The 21,775-nt window shown below is 45.1% G+C and overlaps 1 protein-coding gene across 1 annotated transcript in view; it reads left to right on the top strand.

Annotated features, from left to right (window-relative positions):
• Positions 1-5,810: 5,810 nt before the first annotated feature.
• spata20 (spermatogenesis associated 20) overlaps positions 5,811-21,775 on the top strand; it is a 62,466-nt gene continuing 46,501 nt past the window's right edge. The window contains exons 1-11 of the mRNA XM_055890509.1: positions 5,811-6,354; positions 7,118-7,261; positions 8,241-8,460; positions 8,550-8,693; positions 8,865-9,066; positions 9,211-9,341; positions 9,521-9,625; positions 16,313-16,387; positions 17,603-17,815; positions 17,936-18,128; positions 18,774-18,942. Of these exons, the coding sequence (XP_055746484.1) occupies positions 6,152-6,354; positions 7,118-7,261; positions 8,241-8,460; positions 8,550-8,693; positions 8,865-9,066; positions 9,211-9,341; positions 9,521-9,625; positions 16,313-16,387; positions 17,603-17,815; positions 17,936-18,128; positions 18,774-18,942 (1,799 nt within the window). The 5' untranslated portion in view covers positions 5,811-6,151. The remainder of the gene's footprint in view (positions 6,355-7,117; positions 7,262-8,240; positions 8,461-8,549; positions 8,694-8,864; positions 9,067-9,210; positions 9,342-9,520; positions 9,626-16,312; positions 16,388-17,602; positions 17,816-17,935; positions 18,129-18,773; positions 18,943-21,775) is intronic.

The raw sequence follows: 21,775 nt of genomic DNA, 5'->3' as shown, positions 1-21,775 counted from the left end.
CTGACATGCATGTGATAGATACATGTACATACATACAATGTATTTAAATTGTAAAGTATTTTGTCTAATGTCTTTTTCGTTGTGTCAGACCCCAGTAAAACTAATGGGGCTAATGGGGATCCCCAGTAAGACTAGTTGTCACCACTGGTGTTGGCTAATGGGGATCCCCAGTAAGACTAGTTGTCACCACTGGTGTCGGCTAATGGGGATCCTAATAAAATCAAATAAGAAAACCTCACACAGCAAAAGCTGTTTAAGTCATGGTCTCTTCTCACTTAATTCCTCTCTCTCCTCCCTCTATTTCTCTCTCTCTCTCTCTCTTGTCAGAATGTGGTGAACTGTAACATTATCAAGCCAGTAATGGTCTTCCACATCCACAGACAGCCTGCACTCTCCCAGCCTCCATCTACATCCTGTAGGTGTGCGTGTGTAGAGCTGAAATAGCCCTGAAATGACTATAATATTGTTTTGACTAGTTCTCTCTCTCTGCCACCCATACAGTCCCCCTACAATGGCTGACACACTGATCTCCATCTGGTAACTCCAACCTGTGAATCCTGGGTGGTATCAGACAGTACTATTCCATCTTCAACAGAACCCAGAACATGGTGAGCATTGGCTAGATAAATCGAAGACTGATCAGCAATGGATATCCCGTAAATCCATATGAACAACATTGTGTCTCTCAAGTGCAATATCTATTCTAAAGCAAGTTTGGGATTGGAAGTGAGGCATAGGGCTTTATGTGTATAATTGATTATTAGTTCACCAAAAATTATAAACTAAGGCGTAGCATTATGAGTAGTTTGATGGTCTTCTGTTTGGTTCATACATACTTTGATTATGAATAAAGCATGCACTGCATGATCAAACCAAAAATAATGTGCACCCATTTCCTTTCCTATAGTGCCACCATGTGGCCAATCATGTAACTACTCAAAGGCCCTAAAGTCAGTGTTGCCAATTTAGCGACTTTATCTCTATATTTAGCTAGTTTCTCTGAACCCTGCAGCGACTTTTATTGGTAAAAAAAAGAGGCTAGCAACAAATTCAGCTACTTTCAGGCTGCCTTTGGGGTGTTTTGCCACCGAGAGTTTCTACGTTTACATTTTAGCCATTTAGCAGACGCTCTTATCCAGAGCGACAGACAGTTAGTTATTCATCTTAAGATAGCCAGGTGAGACAACCACATATCACAGGCATAGTAAGTACACTTTTCCTCAATAAAGTAGCTATCAACAAAGTCAGAGCTAGAAGTGTTGTATATATTTTTTTGTGGGGGGGGGGGTATTTAAGATACTCTTTGAAGAGGTAGGGTTTCAGGTGTTTTCGGAAGATGGGCAAGGACTCTGCCGTCCTAGCTTCAGAGGGAAGCTGGTTCCACCATTGGGGTAACAGGACAGAGAAGTGCTTGGACTGGGCTGAGAAGGAGCTGCCCTCACGTAGGGGTTGCTCAGGTTGGGGTGAAGGGTTTGAGCATGGGCTGAAGGTAGGGAGGGGCAGTTCCTCCATGGACGAGCACCATGGTCTTGTAGTGGATGCAAGCTTCAACTGGAAGCGAGTGAAGTGTGTGGAGGAACGGGGTGTCATGAAAGAACTTGGGAAGGTTGAAAACCAGGCAGGCTCCAGCGTTCTGGATAAGTTGCAGGGGTTTGATGGCACAAACAGGGAGGCCAGCCATCAGAGATTTGCACTAGTCCAGACGGGAGATGACAAGTGCCTGGATTAGGACCTGCACCGCTTTCTGTGTGAGGTAGGGTCATACTCTACGGATGTTGTGCATGAACCTGCATGAGCAAGTCACTGCTTTGATGTTTGCAGAGAACGACAGGGTGTTGTCCAGGGTCACGCCAAGGTTCTATGCACTCTGGGAGGGCGACACTGTGGCGTTGTCAATCGTGATGGAGACGTCTTTGAGCGGTGAAGCCTTCCCCGGGAGGAAGAGCAGCTCCGTCTTGTCGAGGTTGTGCTTGAGGTGGTGGGCAGAGATGCATGTCGCCACCTGGGTGTCAGAAGGGGGAAAAGGAGAAAAGTAGTTGAGTGTCATCCGCATAGCAATGGTAGGAGAGACCGTGTGAGGATATAATGGAGACGATTGACTTGCTGTATAGAGAGAAGATGAGGGCCTAGGACCAAGCCCTGGGGGACACCAGTAGTGAGAGTATGTAGTGCAGACACAGATCCTCTCCACATCACCTGGTTGGAGCAGCCTGCCAGGTAAGATGCAATCCAAGAGTGTGCAGAGCGTGACACTCTCATCCCTGAGGGTGGAGAGGAGGATCTGATGGTTCACGGTGTCAAAGGCAGAGGATAGATCTAGGAGGATAAGACCAGAGGTGAGAGAGTCAGCTTTGGCAGTGCGGAGAGCCTCCGTGACAAAGAGAAGAGCAGTCTCGGTTGAGTGACCTGTCTTGAAGCCTGATTGGTTAGAGTCAAGAAGATCGTTCTGAGAGAGATAACGAGAAAGTTGATCAGACAGCATGCTCAAGTGTCTTGGAAAGAAAGGAAAGGCATACAGGTCTATAGTTTTTGACGTCAGATGAGTCGAGTGTTGCTTGGGGGGGGTGACAGGCCATTTTGAAGTCAGAGGGGATGCAGCCAGTGGCCAGGGATGAGTTGATGAATGGGAGAATGTCTCCAGAGATGGTCTGGAGAAAGGAGGAGGGGATGGGGTCGAGCGAGCAGGTTGTTGGGCGGCCATACATCACTGTCACAGGATTTCATCTGGAGAGAGAGGGGGGGGGGGAGCAAGGTCAAGGCGTAGGGTAATTCTGTGTGAGTGGGACCAGTGGACTCAATAGGCTGAGTGAATGGCATCAATCTTCTTTTCAAAGTGGATGACGAAGTCGTCCACAGAGAGGGAGAAGGGAGGCGGTGGAGGATTAAGGAGGGAGGAGAAGTTGGAAAAGAGAGTTTCCTATTGTTGAAATTTAGATTGATAGAAAGTGGCTTTAGCAGCAGATACAGACAAAGAGAAGGTCAAGAGGGAGGGAAAGAATGATAGGTCCTCTGGAAATGTCGTTTTCCCCCCATTTTCACTTAGCTGCCCACAGCCCTGTTCTGTATGCTCGTAATGAGTCACTCAGCCGTGGAGCAGGAGAGGAGGGCCAAGCCGGCTGGGAGGAAAGGGGACAGTGCGAGTCATAGGATGCGGAAAGGGAGGAGAGTACGGTCAAAGAGGCAGAATCAGGAGACAGAAGGATTTAACAGGAGGGAGAAGGATTTAGCAGAAGGAAGAGATGATAGGATAGAAGAGAGTAGTGGGAGAGAGAGCGCGAAGATTGTGACGGCGCATTACCACATGGGTAGGGCTGAGTGGCTAGGGTTGGAGGAAAGGGAGACAAAAGGAAACAAAAGTGATCAGAGACCTGGAGGGGGGGGGGGTTGCAGGGAGTGTATTAGTAGTTGTATTGCCTGTCTTCTGAGTTGGAGGGGATTGGGAAAGGGTGAGGTCAAAAGAGGCAGAGGGGAAAGAGAAATTAATCGAAGGCAGAAGACAGGAGGTTGAAGTTGCCAAATACGAACAGCGATGAGCCATCGCCAGGAAATTAGCTTATTAAAGGTGTCAAGCTCATTGAGGAACTCTCCAAGGGCATCTGGTGAGCGATAGATGACAACAATGTTAAGCTTGAGTGGACAAGTGAAAATGATGGACAGGTGAGGGGGAGAAAATAATAAATCTACAGTTAGGAGAAATGAGTAGCCCTGTGCCATCCCCGCGACAACCATTTCCTCTTGGACTATGAGAGAAAACATAGTCAGATGAAGAGAGATCAGCTGGAGTAGCAGGGCCAAAAAGTAAAGAGACTGAAGGGCAGCATAGGCTGAACTCTGCGTTCTTGACCACAGATCGGCAGTTCCAAACGTTGCAAGAGACCCAGAATTCCACATGGGTTATGCGCACAGGTACACTAAATTAGAAGGGCTGCAGCCCAGGGTCGGGAGCGTCTATAAAGGTTACAGGAAGAGGAGCGAACAGGTATAGAAAACAGTTGCCAAAGCTACAAAAGAGCAGAAAATAACTAAGATACGCAAGTGAGAGTGGTGTGGAGCCTTCCTCGAACAACTACGCAGAATAACTCAGCGGAACCGTCTTTGATCGGCGGCGGTCTTAGTTGTATCTCTGTGCATTCAAATTGCCATTGATAAAACGCAATTGTGTTTGTTGTCTCTAGCGTATGTCTGCCTGCCCATACCATAACCCCACCGCCACCATGGGGCACTCTGTTTACAATGTTGACATCAGCAAACTGCTCGCCCACACGACACGTCGCCCACACGTCTTCCATCTGCCCAGTACAGTTGAAACTGGGATTCGTGAGGAGCACCCTTATTTGATGCCAGTGGCCATCAAAGGTGAGCATTTGCCCACTGAAGTTGGTTACCGAACTGCAGTCAGGTCAAGATCCTCATGAGGACACTGATGCTACAAATGAATCTCCCTGAGATGGTTTCTGACAGTTTGTGCAGAAATTCTTCAGTTGTGCAAATCCAGTTTCATCAGCTGTCCGTGTTGCTGCTCTCAAATGATCCCTCAGGTGAATAAACAGGATGTGGAGGTCCTAGGCTGGCATGGTTACACGTGGTCTGTGGCTGTGAGGCCGGCAGGACGTACTGCCAAATTCTCTAAAACAACGTTGGAGGCGGCTTATGGTAGAGAAATTAACATTAAATTATCTGGCAACAGCTCTGGTGTACATTCCTGCAGTCAGCATGCCAATTGCACACTCCCTAAACTTGAGACATTGGTGGCACTATGTTGTGTGACAAAAGTGCACTTTTTAGAGTGGGTTTTTATTGTCCCCAGCTCAAGGTGCACCTGTGTAATGATCATGGAGTTTAATCAGCTTCTTGATATGCCACACCTGTCACATGGATGGATTATCTAGGCAAAGTATAAATGTTTTCTAACAGGAATGTAAACAAATTTCTGCACACAACTGGTGTGAAATAAGCTTTTTGCACAAATCGAACATTTATGGGATCTTTTATTTCAGCTCATGAAACCGACGCTTTACATGTTGCATTTATATTTTTGTTCAGTGTACATTCAGAAATCCTTATTGATCATTCTGCACGTTATGAGCAGTCAGCAGTTCACACACCAAGTTGGCTACTGGGAAGAGAGGCAGCACCTGAAGATGACAGCCCTAGCTTGTAAAAAGATAGTGCTAGACAACAACAAATAAAGACAAATTATACTTATCACTTCAGGAGTGATATCAGGAGTCCTCCATCTATAGAACGAAGCACACAGAGATGGAGCCCGAGAAACTGGTTATGTACACTCAGAAGAGGTGAAACCACTCCCCTTCCAATACAACCACTGATTACCAAAACAAGGTCACAAATTGCCTTGCCCCTAATCCTGGTTGATGTGTAAACAATCAACTGCAAGTTATGAGCAGTCAGCAGTTCACACGCCAAGTAGGCTACGGGGAAGACAGGCATCACCTAAAGTACATGGCCCTAGCTAGAAAATAATTCAGTACTAGACAGCGGAGGCTGGTGCCTGGACCTATAGGAGACAGGATCATTGTAATGGCTGGAATGGAATTAATGTAACTGAGTCAAAAGTGGTTTCCATATGTTCGATAAGTTCCATTTATTCAATTTCAGCCATTACAATGAGCCCGTCCTCCTACAGCATCTCCCACCAGCCTCCCATGGTATTAGACAAGGACAAATGAAGACAAAATGTATACTTAGCACTCCTGGAGATATCAGGAGTCCTTTAGCTATAGAGCGAAGCTATAGAATGAAGCACCAAATTCTGACGCAAACGAGAGCGGGAGAAGCTGTCTGTGCAACGGAAGTCACACACACAGGCAAGGACGCACAAGTGGAGGAGATGTGCGGCGGGAGAGGGATCGAAAACGCTACGTCGGGGACCGCATCTGTACTGCACCAAGGCAAATTGGTGCTGTGACGTCGTCGCGGCAACGGCCAAACATAGTCTAGCGACTTCTAGCGTCAAAACAAGGAGCCAATAGCGATTCTCACAATCATAACAATAGTTGGCAACACTTCCCAAAGTCAGTGACAAAACTGTCATAGTTGGTTGGTCGGAGAGTTGCACTTGCCGTGTTAAACAAAGTAGGCAAACCTCCACTTAGCCAGCCAGCCCTTTGACAAGGCACATTGGATTAAGATGTTAAGACTCGCATGGGCACGGTCGTCGTCAAAAAATAGCCGCGTTGACCCAGCTCGCCTGCTAAGTATCGTTCTCCTGGGAGGTGACAACAAGCCGCACAGTCCAGAACAGAGTCGGGACATCAGCGGGCTCACACCACCCCCTGCCAGCGACAAGTCCCCCTCGCTGCTGAGTCCCAGGACGTCCCAATACTGCTTCAGGTAAAGTAGCTAATGAAAAGACACATAACATGACATCTTGCGACTGACTTGTCAAATTAATTGATTAATCGCTAACTAGCTAACGTCAGCTAGCTACAATAATGCAACGATTGATTAGCTGTGGATTACATCATTGTCTCGCGCCTGCCTGGGGAGCTAGCGGGTCGCCAAGTGGTCTTGTACGAGCTGTTAGCTAGCTAGCAGGCTAGATGCCATTCGTCCATTGGTTTAGCCAGCTAGCTATTTACCAAATTGTAAATAAACCTGATGATACTCTTTACAGTGTTGACACGGTTGCCAGTGAACACTCGACATAACACGGTGATGCTTTACGGTGTGTTCTGCAGTTTGGAGAACTAACTAACCATGCTAGCTAAAAGGCTAGTGTTTTTAGCATGCTTGACAGCCAGCATTGTCTGGTTTTGACAGCTGTCACTTGATAGGGCTCGTGCATGGAGGAAGTAGCTACTGTAGCTAACTAACTAGCTACAGTAGCTAACGATTATAGTAAGCTGCTACTGTCTAGCCAACATTGATATCATGCAGCACTCATACCATACATGCCAAGTATGCACGCAGTTTATCCAGCAATAACCTTTCTATAAACAAAACAACATGTGACTTAGCTAACATGAACAGGTTTGATGACATTGATAGCACACTCCACATAATGTTATTTTCAGTCAGTCATTTTGTTGTAGTTTACAAACAGTTTACCAACGATGATCAAAGTGCTACCTCTGTGTTTCACTTGAACCACCAGTATGACAAGCAGAGCCGGTCTGAGTATGGCGTCTGGGAGTGAGGGGCAGGGCAGCCCCCCGTCCACCCCCCAGAGACCCCCCAACCGCCTGGGACAGGAGAGGTCCCCTTACCTGCTGCAACACGCACACAACCCGGTGGACTGGTGGGTTAGACACACACATACACACACACACAATCCGTGGACTGGAGGGTTAGTCCACTTATTATTCTCCTTCACCAGTAGGCCTAATCTAAACCTAATGAACTACGCTGAACAGAAATATAAACACAACATGTAAAGCGTTGGTCCCATGTTTCATGAGCTGAACTATGATTTTTTTTCTCCCATACACACAAAAAGCTTATTTCTCCCAAAATGTGTGCTCACTTTTATATCCCTGTTAGTGAGCAGTTCTCCTTTTCCAAGATAATTCATCCACTTGACAGGTGTGGCATATCAAGAAGCTGATTAGACAGATCATTAAACATTTGCCCCTTGTGCTGGGGACAATAAAAGGCCACTTTAAAATGTGCACTTTTGTCACAACACAATGCCACAGATGTCTCAAGTTTTGAGGGAGCGTACAATTGGCAGGCTGACTGCAGGAATGTCCACCAGAGCTGTTGCCAGATAATTTTATGTTCATTTCTCTACCATAAACTGTCTCCAACGTCATTTTAGAGAATTTGGCAGTACGTCCAACTGACCTCACAACCGCAGACCACATGTGACCACATGTAACCACGCCAGCCCAGGACCTTCACATCCGGCTTCTTCACCTGTGGGATCCACTGAGGGTTGGGGGTGGTGCTGAGTAGTATTTGTGTCTGTAATAAAGCCATTTTGTGGGAGGAGAACATTCTGATTGGCTGGACCTGGCTCCCCAGTGGGTGGGCCTGGCTGCCAAGTGGGTGGCCCTGTGCCCTTCCAGGCTCACCAATGGCTGCACCCCTGCCCAGTCATGTGAAATCCATAGATTAGGGCCTGATGAATTTATTTCAGTTGACTGATTTCCTGATGAACTGTAATTCACCAAAGTCTTTGAAATTGTTGCATGTTGCGTTTTAATATTTTTGGTCAGTATGTGTAAACTAATATAAGATAGTGCCAGTTAAATACATGAATCTATCCCACCTCCCAGGTATCCATGGGGACAAGAGGCGTTTGACAAAGCCAGGAGTGAAGACAAGCCTATCTTCCTGTCAGTGGGCTACTCCACGTGTCACTGGTGCCATGTGATGGAGAGAGAGTCCTTCGAGGACGAGGAGATTGGAAAGACCCTCAGTGACAACTTTGTCTGTATTAAAGTTGACCGCGAAGAGAGACCTGATGTGGACAAAGTCTACATGACCTTCGTGCAGGTGTGTGTGGCTGTGTGTGTAAACATGTAGTAATCAAGTTCCCATATCTGCTGTGTTTGTTAATCTGTGTTGCTGTCCCTGGTCTCTAGGCAACCAGCGGAGGTGGTGGTTGGCCGATGAGTGTGTGGCTGACCCCTGACCTACGACCTTTCATTGGGGGCACCTACTTCCCCCCAAAGGACAGTGGCCGGAGACCTGGACTCAAAACTGTCTTGACCAGAATTATGGAGCAGGTAATAACAATGTCCAAGCTGTATTTGAACTCTACAAATACAGCACTTTACAAAGTTCATATGTGTGTATACAGTAGCCTACATGGATATGCCAAGTGGCTTGTGGGGTGTGTGAGTGGCAAAGATATTAGTGCTGTAGCAACCGTGTGTGTGTGTTCCGCTCTCTCTCAGTGGCAGGATAACCGTGAAGCGTTGGAGTCAAGTGGTGAGAGAGTTATAGAAGCTCTGAAGAAGGGAACCTCTATCGCAGCTAACCCCGGGGAAACCCCACCCCCAGCCCATGACGTAGCCAATCGCTGCTTCGTACAGCTCGCACACTCCTATGAGGAGGAATATGGAGGATTCAGGGATGCACCCAAGTTCCCCTCACCAGGTACATATGCACACAGGAGTTCTCCAGTTCTTTCTTTTTGTCTTTGCGTCTCTGTCTGTCTGACCGTTGCTCTCTCTCCTCTTTCTATCTCACGGTCTGTTTCTCTCTCTTTCCCCCTTTCTTTCTGCCTCTCTCTTTCTGTAGTGAATCTGATGTTCCTTATGTCGTTCTGGTCTGTGAACCGTTCGTCCACTGAGGGGTCCGAGGCGCTCCAGATGACCCTACACACACTCCGCATGATGGCCCTGGGGGGCATCCACGACCACGTGGCACAGGTAAACACTCTCATTCACACTAATGCGACTTTGCCATCGTTCCTAGGACATGCTACTCCACTACACACAGCACACCACAACACAGTTGGCATTAACAAGAGTAGAACGTTTATGTTGTATTTCTCATTCGTTTATTTCTTTCTTCTTTCTCTCTCTTTGCCTATCTTCCTCTCTCGCAGGGGTTCCATCGTTACTCTACTGACTCATCCTGGCATGTTCCCCACTTTGAGAAGATGCTTTATGACCAGGCCCAGCTGGCTGTGGCCTACATCAGCGCCTACCAGGTGTGTGCATGCGTGTGTTTGTGTGGCAGCCACATCTTTTAACCCCTGTCTCTACCATAATCGTTTTCCTGCCAAAAAAGTCGTAGTCAGCAGAATTAGCCTAGATTAATAAACTCTGTTAGGGGATGTCACATCATGTGAGGGGTATGTATAGCAATGCGAAACACTGCCACAAAGCGTGTAATATTTTACAGCGAGAGCTGAAGCGAACCTCTTCTTCCGCGGGAGGCTACAATAACTTAGTTTCCTGGGGAAGCTGTGAAGTGAGCTTTATCCCCCCCAGGGAAGCTGTGAAGTGAGCTTTAGCCCCCCAGGGAAGTTGTGAAGTGAGCTTTAGCCCCCCAGGGAAGCTGTGACGTGAGCTTTAGCCCCCCAGGGAAGCTGTGACGTGAGCTTTAGCCCCCCAGGGAAGCTGTGACGTGAGCTTTAGCCCCCCAGGGAAGCTGTGAAGTGAGCTTTAGCCCCCCAGGGAAGCTGTGAAGTGAGCTGTAGCATATTGTGTGATTGTTTGTGTGTCTGTATGCATAGCAATTATAAGGATACATATTTCGGTACATTTTGCTGCCAACTAACTGTCAAACAGTAAAATGATGCGACCAACAGAAAATACTACGCATGCATTCAAGAAATTGAAATTTTTCAATAAGAGCTTAATGAAAACATACAACAATAGCAAGCCTATCGTCTTACAGTCAAAAGGCTCTAGCCAATTATTGAACATGCACCTTCTGTAATGAAGCTAATAAAAGCAAGATGGCGCCGACAGAGACGGTCACCTCGCTTCTAGTCCTTAGGAAACTATGCAGTATTTCGTTTTTTTATGTATTGTGTCTTACATTGTTAGCCCAGAAAATCTTAAGTGTTATTACATACAGCTGGGAAGAACTATTGGATATCAGACTGACATCAACATGACGACCAGGAATACGACTTTCCCGAAGCATTTACATTTACATTTAAGTCATTTAGCAGACGCTCTTATCCAGAGCGACTTACAAATTGGAAAGTTCATACATATTCATCCTGGTCCCCCCGTGGGAATTGAACCCACAACCCTGGCGTTGCAAGCGCCATGCTCTACCAACTGAGCCACACGGGAAGCGCATCCTTTGTTCGCACCACCACCCAGGCCATTGGATCTCATTCCAGAGGTCAACCTAAAACAACGTCGCCGCAGAAGTGGTTGACGGAGCGGCCTCCTGGTCAGACTTCGGAGGCGTGCACCCACCTCTTCCGAGTATATTACTCTCCAATGTCCAGTCTCTAGATAACAAGGTAGATGAAATTAGGGCAAGGGTTGCTTTCCAGTGACATACTTTGTTTCAAGGAAACAGCTCAGCTCAGCATTCAACCCCATAATACCCACCAAGCTCATCATTAAGCTTGAGGCCCTGGCTCTCAACCCCGCCCTGTGCAATTGGGACTTTCTGACGGGCTTCCTCCAGGTGGTGAAGATAGGAAACAACATCTTCACTTCGCTGATCCTCAATACTTGGGCCCACAAGGATGCGTGCTCAGCCCCCTCCTGTACTCCCTTTTCCCCCATGACTGTGTGGCCACGCACGCCTCCAACTCAATCATCAAGTTTACAGACGACACAACAGTAGTGGTCTTGATTACCAACAATGTGACAAAACGTCCTACAGGGAGGAGGTGAGGACACTCGGCGTGTGTTGTCAGGAAAGCAATCTCTCACTCAACGTCAACAAAACAAAGAAGATGATCGTGGACTTCAGGAAACAGCAGAGGGAGCACCCCCCTATCCACATCAACGGGACCGCAGTGGAGAAGGTGGAAAGATTCTAGTTCCTCGGTGTACACTTCATGGACAAACTGAAATGGTCCACCCACACAGACAGCGTGGTGAAGAAGGTGGAACAGCGCCTCTTCAACCTCAGGAGGCTGAAGAAATTTGGCTTGTCGCCTAAAACCTTCACAAACTTTTACAGATGCACAATCGAGAGCATCCTGTTGGGCTGTATCACCGCCTGGTACGGAAACTGCACCGCCCACAACCGCAAGGCTCTCCAGAGGGTAGTGAGGTCTGTACAACGCTTCACCATGGGCATACTACCTGCTCTCCAGGACACATACAGCACCCAATGTCACAGGAAGGCCAACAAGATCATCAAGGACAACAACCACCCAAGCCACTGGCTGTTCACCCTGCTACCATCCAGAAGGCAAGGTCAGTACAGGTGCATCAAATCTGGGACCGAAAGACTGAAAAACAGCTTCTATCTCAAGGCCATCAGACTGTTAAACAGCCATCACTAACACAGATGCTGCTGCCTACATACAGACTTGAAATCATTGGCCCACTTTAATAAGAATGTAGTTTTCTAACCCAGCATTAGCCTGTGGTTGACCAATTAGAATTCCTTGCAATAAAACTGGACCAATGGCCAAATAACAAGTATCCTATTTCAGGTTCAATGTATAAACAATTTGGACCAATGAGAACTTGCCATGTAGCTATGAGTCCCGGGAATGTAATTCCTCCCATGTCTCTGACCCATTGATATTACAGAAAAAAACACTATTTCCATTTATCATTAGTACTCTATTGACCTCTTGTCCTCTGCGTTGTGTATTTATCTTCGAAATATTATTACACTCCCCCGTAGATCATTTTAAAAAGAAATATACTTAAAATGTATTTTTAGAAAACATTTTTTTTAAATAGACAGTAAAAAAACATTAGCAGTAAGCATAAAAACATTTCCATTAAACACCTTTGTAACGGCATTCTACGTCGTCCTCCTCCTCAGATGAGGAGAGGAGAGAGGGATCAGATGACCAATGTGCAGCGAGGTATGTAGACATAATGAATTTATTAGACACGACGAACACTGACACGAACTATACTTGAATATTTACAAAATAACAAACAAACAATGTAGACTGACCTGAACATGCAAACTACATATAACGAAGCACGCATGAACAGGAAAGAACGAACGAGACGAAACAGTACCGCGTGGTGCAATAAACACAGACACAGCGACAATCACCCACAAACAAACAGTGAGAACAGCCTACCTTAAATATGGTTCTCAATCAGAGGAACGTCAAACACCTGCCTCTAATTGAGAACCATATCAGGCACATTAAACCCAACATAGAAACACAGCACATAGAAATGCCCACCCAGCTCACGTCCTGACCAACAAAACAAAGGATTAACACAACAACTAGGGTCAGAACGTGACAACCTTGCATTTCTACAAAGCACAAAGGGCATTTTTTACTTGCTGTTACATTAAGAAATAGATTTCAACCAAAGTTCTATAAAAGGAGTATTAACAAGTGTAATGATGATGTCCCTTACGATTCCTACCACATCCTGTATTAGGAGGAAACCCACACAAAAAAGTAATTGTCTACAAGACAATAATATTCAATCATCCTATTGGCAAGGTAATCATTCACCAAGTCCTTTAAAAGTGACCAGCTTTTCCACACTGGTATCAGTCCCACATAGATAACTATTAGATATTATGTTCAGGCAGTCTGCCGGTAGTGAGGAATTATCTTTCCGTTCCACTGAACTTCTCTAATGTACACTTCACCGGTGATCTTGTATCATTTCAGGTACTGCCCCTGGGTCAAGGGATATTGCTGCAGCTTCAGACGGTAGATTCTCATAACCTGTAATGAAGGAAACAAAAAAGTGAAAGTAACTTTGTCCTGGTTTCAAGAGAGATTGATATTTCACATAGATTTCTCTCAGTAAGCATGTCCTGATTTTCAGGAAAACGTTGGACATTTCACCTAGATATCCCTAATATGATGACTGCGGTATACAACATAGAAGCTTATCAGGTTCTGATCATCTTACTATGCTTCTTCACCCGAGATTAGTAATTGGGGGCCAATCAGTTCTTTATTCTCCAGGCTCCACTTTGTCATCAAAATGGACAACCTTGCAAAGAGTGACATGTATCCATTGTGATTTTCCCTGGACTTTCACTGCTGACCTCGTTATGAGCAAAACCTGATAAGGACCTTCCCATTTTGGCCCTAATGTGTCTGTTACATATTTTTTTACCCCCACTGTCCTGGTTCTACATCATGTCCCCCCTTGGGAGTTATTCCCTACGCCTCTTTTGCTTGTCTGTCTGCTTCCCCTACTGCATTAGAGCGTTGTATGCAATAGTTAAGCATTGTGCCACTCAAAGTGAACGTCTGCTTTTCTCAAATCTAACGTGCCTGGTAGTGACATGGGTTGACCTGTGACGACCTCAAACGGACTCAACCCTGTGGGTTTGTTATGTGTTTACCGTAAACGACATAATACCGTAGGCAATGCATCCGGCCATGCCATTCCTTGATGCATCTTTGAAAGTCTCTTTCAAAACTCGATTTGTGCGTTCTACCTTGTGCGTTTTCCCACACAACGATAAACTATCTTGTCCACAACAATGTGTCCCAAAGGGTGGAGCTGTGTCATCAAGTAGGGTAGGAGTGCATTTGGCACGACACATCTCAGATTGTGTTTCCACACACCTTCTTGATTGAGTTTGCACCCTGCAGCCATCCATTCCCACACTTCATCTTTTGGTGCACTGCTTTGCATATCTCTAATGTGTTGCAATGTATCCAAGGTGTATTTCCTAATCAGTTTAGGTGACCGAGGTGTTCTCTTGGCAGCCGCCCTGGCAGCTTTGTCAGCCAACTCATTACCTTTACTCTTGTCTGTAAAGATTTTTCCATGTGCTTTCATTTTCAAAATTGCAACTTGTCCAGGTAACTGGAGACAATTCAGTAGAGCCATCACCTCTGGTCCATTCTTCACAGGAGCACTCAGTAATGTCATGAATCCTCTGTTTTTCCATATTTATCCAAACTCATGGGTAACACCAAAAACATACCTTGAGTCTGTGTAGATATTAGCTGTTTTTCCACCAATTCTGTCACCTGTGCTGATGTTCCTCCAGGTAACGTGCCTGTCACTATCACATTGTCCATTGTAGGAACTGCCCATCCTGCCTTCCTCACACCCTCCTCCACAATGCTTGAACCGTCTGTGTATAAGATAAACTCAGGGTTTTCCAACGGATGCCACTTAGTAAACCCATCAGAGAGCTGATCCAAAACCAAGTCACAACAGTCGTGTTCAAGTAATGTGGTATCTGTAGGATACATCAGAGTAGCTGGATCACATGGTGTGCCACGTTGTATGATGATGTTAGTAGCCTCCAACACAGGATGCGCATCCATAGCTTCCTTGCTAATGGGATATTGTTTTGTGCAAGGCGGGGCAACTCCTGTCAAGCACTCTGGTTCCATATCCAAAGTTCCAACCTCATTTTTCTTCGTAGTCCAAATAGGATGGTTCTGAACTGTAGATCCCTGCAGTTGACTAATTTGCCACGTCACCTTCCCTTCAGAGATGTTCAGTGTAGAGTCAAGTTACATAATAACGTTGAGGCCTAAAATAGGTTGTTCATCTGAGCCTATCCACGCCCCTTATTTTCAAAATGTTCTTACACTTGTTAAATATTATTGCACTGCCGAAACAAGAAGCACAAGCATTTCGCTACACTCGCAATAACATCTGCTCACCATGTGTATGTGACCAATCAAATTTGATTTGATTTGAAAACATTATTTTCAAACATTTACCAGAAAACAATTTGTGGAAAACACACTTCTAAACAGCGCACCTAATGCGAGCGTTTCCATGTGATAAAGATTCAAATCTCTGTTAGAAACTAATGGCAACAACTAGGATGGGTTGCTAATATGACTAGGATTCTGGACAACAAAAGAAAGTTGATATGAAAACCAATAGAACAGGATAGAAATGCTGGTTAACGGCTGGAGGAAGTCTTTATAAAATAGTTGCCTCCACATTTCTATGGTTGGATTTTGGCCAGGCTACTTTAAAGAAAGGTAAGACATGCCTCATTATCTGAAGTAAAGTAAACAGTTCAGTTTTCAAACAATTATACTGCCTCAAGCTCATTGTAAAGTGGTGGGTGATGCACTGAACCTGCCAACCATTGACTATAGCCTACACTATGCACAAGAATAGTGATTAGGATTCACACTTTTATGAGTTGAGATTGAGAAATAAAAATAGTAGCTGTTTTTAATCGTGGCCATCAAAACAGTTTTTAACCTATAGACCAATAAGCACGACCGGTCAAATGTATTTTCAGCGACTAACCGTTGTACCTAATAGCAATGTATAGGACCATAGACGTGTCCCTTACCTTGTTGGTGGTACAGTAGAATAAATCAACACTGTAGTATAGTAGAATACGCCAACAAGACTGTCCTCTTCACTGATGTATTTTTCATCTTGAAAAGGTAAGGATTCACTGTAAAGCCAGCCTCGATGCATAATATAGGGATATATAGGTCCTGTATTTGGGATGTGTGCGATCAAGTGCAAGAGGTTGTTTTTTTATAGAAGGTGTTCTACAGGGGTTGGCTCAGAATACAGTTGTGATATAGTTGCGTTATCGTTGCTATATGTTGTTGTGGGTGCAGGTCTCAGGAGACTGGTGCAATATTGTTAATTACAGAAGCGTATGGTTGGTTGGGTTCCGGTTGTGTAACAGTTGCAGTGTGATATGTTGTCTTCTCTGGGTGCAGGCCTGGTTGTGGAATGGTTCTAGTCTGCTTGTGTTATGGTTGCAGTGTGGTTTTGTGATATGTTGTCTTGTGTGGGTGCAGGTGTCGGGGGAGCAAGTCTTTGCTGACGTGGCCCGGGACATTCTCCTCTATGTCTCCAGAGACCTCAGTGACAAGGTGAGACATCTCCCTCCTACCTCATTAACACCTCTGTGTGTGCGTGCGTGCACATGCGCTCGTGCATTTGGGGGCATGTGTGTGAGGGCCAGCTATCGCACTCTTTTAAAAAATGGCCCTGAATTACTATCAAGGTCCACCTTTCTTCCTCTCCCTGCTCCCTGCCCTGGCAAGGCGGCGGCCATCTTAGTTTGATTAATGTCTCGACAGCCCAGAACAGAGCACACAATTAAAACCACACTCATTGAGATCATTCTATTCACCAAGATTTATTATGTAATTATACGGTAACGAATTACGCAAGGAAGGTAATTTACCACGGACACTGTTTCTTTTATACGGCTGCCTCGCACAGGGCTTTCCCTCGAAAGCTCAGAGTCATTGTCGCAGAGAGAATACAGAGAATGTGCAGACAATGGACAATAGATTTGGCCTGAATTTTCGAAGTTTTTAGTTAATTTACCTACTGTTACACAGAGTAGTTGCATGTTATCTACCTTTAATCTCATGTGCTGCGGGCAGTGGCAGGCACAAACAGCAGTTGATGACTGAACCTTGTTTTTTCCCCACACGATTGTTAGGTAATAAGTTAGGTAGTTTAGACAGCACTACAGCTAGCTAGCACTTCCACACTCCATTTCCCTAGGGGGCAGCAGCTACCTTGTCCAGATGCTGAGCCTGGTTGATAAGCACAACAGGTGCTGCCAATTAGGGTGGTCGTCGGTCAGAGTCCCAGCTTGCAAGCCGTGAGGCTGCTGGTTATGTTTGGTGGCCATGAGGCCTTTCGTTTGTTTTTGAGTCTTCAGTTTTGGCATTACTTTTTAGTGTTTTATTTATGTTTCGCCACAACAAATAATAATCCGCTTGGACAGGCCGATCAAGAGAGACAGAACTGGCCCTGGACCATTTGCTGTCTCCTGGGTACATGCATTCAACACCTGTTCGCATATGATTACTTTTCACATTTAATGCACACATTTATTCAGGTTACAGACAATGTAACTAGGCCTAGGACCCCTTGACAAAGCGAGTGCAACAATTTCCTTAGGTAAGTTTCTTGGTTTCGTAAGCCATTACATCAACAACAAAAAATATACATTCAATCCAAGGATCATGACCGGAACATTGGTTTAAGATTCATTACATTTATCATACAGAAAATGATATTAACACTTTGTTCTCTAAACACCCCTTCTCTCTCTCTTGGGCGTTTAGTCTGGGGGCTTCTACAGTGCTGAGGACGCAGACTCTCTCCCTGCTGCGGGAGGAAGTGAAAAGAGGGAGGGGGCGTTCTGTGTGTGGATGGGGTCAGAGGTCAGAGAACTACTTCCTGTCGTGGTGGAGGGAGCAACAGGGGGCGCTACAGAGGCTGACATCTTCATGCACCACTACGGTGTCAAAGAACAAGGCAACGTGGACATGGAACAGGTGTGTGTGCGCGCGCAAGCTCGTCGGTCCCCAAGATAGACCTTGTCCTAAGTATCTTTTAAATGACCATTAACATTTATCTACTGTGTGTCTCCTGTAATTATCTTCTGGGCGTGTCAGGACCCTCATGGGGAGCTGCAGGGCCAGAACGTGTTGATCGTGCGTTACTCTGTGGAGCTGACAGCTGCACGCTTTGGCCTCAGTGTAGCGAAGGTCTCTGAGCTACTGGCCTCCGCTAGAGCCAAGATGGCCGAAGTCAGGAAGAACCGTCCGGCCCCTCACCTCGACACCAAGATGCTGGCCTCCTGGAACGGTAAGAGCACACACCCACTGCACCCAGGTCTCCATCTGATGCGGGAGTGTATCAGTGTCTGTGAGGTAACGAAGCGATTTCAGGAACCCTTCCATTAAACCTCTCTCCTCCATCTAGTCCTTAATTAGTCAATCACTTCATTAATCAGCTGTCCCACAGTGCAGACAGCACTCTACTGGGCTTTGATGACTGGGCTGCTCCCTACCAACGCTTTGATACTGACATGAAAGATGGAGGGAGGGATAGAGGGAAGGAGAGAAAAGGAACCCAGCGACCAGGGGAACTTCAAAGCCTGGTAATCACCAAGTTTCTGCTGAACTGCCACCTCACGGAGGCACTGAGCTGCTCCAGAACAGAGCACACAATTAAAACCACACTCATTGAGATCATTCTATTCACCAAGATTTATTATGTAATTATACGGTAACGAATTACGCAAGGAAGGTAATTTACCTTAGAGAGATTATGATACAGCGTTCCAGTATGGGACGATACCACAGAATTCCATTGAAACCATGTTGCTGGCAGTTGCTTGACAATATTTTGGGTTTGGCAATATGACAATGGGCTTCATAACCCTTCTCTCCCTCCCCCTTTCTCTCCATCTCTCTCCTCCCATATCTTTCTTTCTTCCTCTCTCTCCAGGTCTGATGTTATCAGGCTTTGCGCGTGTCGGCGCTGTGCTGGATGACAAGTCTCTGCTGGAGAGAGCGGTGCAGGCCGCTGGCTTCCTAAAGGAGCACCTGTGGGACGCAGAACGACAGATCATGCTTCGCTCCTGTTACCGTGGAGACGAGATGGAGGTGGAGCAGGGGTAAGATGGGGTGATAATGATGAGAATGTTTAGGTGACAAATCATAACTTCAGTACTTGACATCAATGTGTGATTTGCGCAAACGTTTCAATTATATGCACATATCGGAAGTGAGCAATGGACTGAATTAAAGGTTACATTTACAAAATAATAATAATACAATGAATTGGGCGGGTAGGTGACAACACATGAGGACCTTTCACCAACATCAATTTCACCCCATGTTATATAAGTTTCACAATCTAAAACAGAAATAAAATTGTATTTATCACATGCTTCGTAAACAACCAGAGAAATGCTTACTTAAGGGCCCTTCCCAACAGAAATAATAGAAAAATAATAACACAACGAATAAATAACGGTAACATGGCTATATACACGGCGTACCAGTACCGAGTTGATGTGCAGGGGTACGAGGTAATTGAGGTAGATATAGTGTATGTACATATAGGTAGGGAAAAAGTGACTAAGCAACAGGATTAGGGATGCACCGATATATTACATTTTTGGACGATTCCGATATTTTCCTTGCCAAAAAGAACGATACCGATATTTAAAATGTTAGCGATGTTTTAAGCGTTCTGGTACAGTTGAATAGTTAACACACACACATGGACGCAGCGGTCTAAGGCACGGCATCTCAGTGCAAGAGGCGTCACTACAGTCCCTGGTTCGAATCCAGGTTGTATCACATCCTGCCGTGATTGGGAGTCCCATAGGGCGGCTCACAATTGTCCCAGCGTCGTCCGGGGTAGGCCGTCATTGTAAATAAGAATTTGTTCTCAACTGACTTGCCTAGTTAAATAAAGGTTACACACACACACCCAAAAATTATTTTGTTGGCATTTACGTATGTCCCAATTAGCAGTAAAACATAATCAAAACCTATTTATTTGACTCACTTGCTGTGCTGTTTTGTTGTTCAGTCGTTTCATTCTCAACCAGGATTTCTCTGAACGCCGTTTGGGTCTTTGCGTGTCAAAAAAGAAAACAATGACCAGTAGATAACACTATTTGACCAATCAGGACCTAAAAATGACTTCACGTCACATAATTTAATGCCTTCATACATTTTTTACTAAGTGTAATAACTATCACTTGTATTTCATGTCACAATGATTCATCGATACATATGCTATGATGCTGGTAAAGTTGTCTCGCGCACCTACAGTGCTGGTCATAAAAAAGTAAAGCTAGCTAGCCCATGGATGCAAACAATGTTGTTCCCCAAAAACATAGCTAAATGACATCTGTTTCAGTAGCTATAGCTAGCTAACTATATAACTAGGTGTCATCATCTAAAATAACCCACATTTATTTGATTAATGGTGTTCGGACCCATCTATGGGAAGCTAGCCACAATAAGGATTATCCACAATAGTGGACTTTGCGGTTAGCCTTCAAAATTAAACTATGGCATAATTCTACTTTTTGTATTCATTTGCATCACTGTCAATGACATACTTTTATTTTGAAGGCAAACCATAAATTACACTATTGTGCCTAATCCTTATTGTGGCTAGCTTTACAACACATAACCAAGTCCGGTCGAGCATCACTAGCCAGATGAAGCTAGCTGGCTGCTTATAACGTTAGCTTTGGGGACCAGGATTAAGTAGCTGGCTAGCTATTCATTTTCATGAACTGAATTTAAATTTCAATAGGCGAACAACAAGTGGCAACCTAGCTAATACTTACTCACAAAGATTCCTAAATCATTGCTAAGAATAATGAAAATGACTGCAGTTTCTACTGGTTATTGTTTTCAGGCTGGTTGTATTGGTGCTAGCTAGGTACCATGATAAAGCTAGCTACCCCAGAAGTTGCCGCAAACAAATTATGCTTTATTACCATCGTGGTATTGTAAAAACATCGTTCGTGGCCGGTTTTTGCAGACTTTTTATTACAGCTTTGACAGTGCTACTGTATCTTTTTTGACACGCAAAGACCCAAACGGCGTTCCATAGTGGGCATGCCTTGAAGCTAATAGCAATGAAGCTATTACTGTGTAATTCCGGTAGGGCAACATCTGAAAAATAGCACACTTGGTAGTGTATACTGGTGCTCGACCAGTCGGCGAAAGTCAACATCACCCACAAGAGAGAACGGTTGATTGTCAAGGGCAATGAATTCCATTATCTTGGCTTTAATGGGTTTCACCTTTGAGTTGTCTCGCTGAAATGTTCTTACTCTTTCAAATGACTTGTCAGGACCCGGTGCGAGAAACAGTCACTAATAATCGTCAGAACCCAGAAGATGAGGCAGACACAGCAGTACTAGAGATGGTGGTTTAATAAAATAACAAAATCTTCAGGCAAAGAAACTAAATCCACAATGTCCAAAAATAAAGCCAAGAGGCACAAAATGGAAATCCTCCAAAATACAAAAGAAACTCCACAAAGTGGTAAAAAACAGCAGGGAAAAACAAACCTCAAAAGACTACTCAAATAATACACAAGAACTAAACCAGAGAACCTCTGGAAAATCCAACGAGAGAAATATCTGTATAAAACAAGGCTGGGGCTGGGTGCTAACTTACAAACACTGAGCAAGGAACTGAGGAACACACAGGGTTTAAATACTAACAAGGGGATGACCTACAGGTGCAAACAATAATTAGAGCAAGAAAAACAAAAGGTACAAAAAAGGTGCAATGGGGACATCTAGTGACCAAAACCCGAACAGTCTTGGCCAAAACCTGACATGACTGCTTGACTTGTTGACTGCTCGACCCACACAGCAGACATTGTGGGCTAGGTTAGGAATGCTGTGTTGCATGTGTAGAGCAACATTTTACGTGACGTCATTACGTCGTGTACCTACGTTATTTAGG

Source organism: Salvelinus fontinalis, chromosome 30, assembly GCF_029448725.1.
Source record: "Salvelinus fontinalis isolate EN_2023a chromosome 30, ASM2944872v1, whole genome shotgun sequence".
NCBI classification, from domain to species: domain Eukaryota; kingdom Metazoa; phylum Chordata; class Actinopteri; order Salmoniformes; family Salmonidae; genus Salvelinus; species Salvelinus fontinalis.
This window is presented reverse-complemented; position numbering and strand designations above follow the sequence as displayed.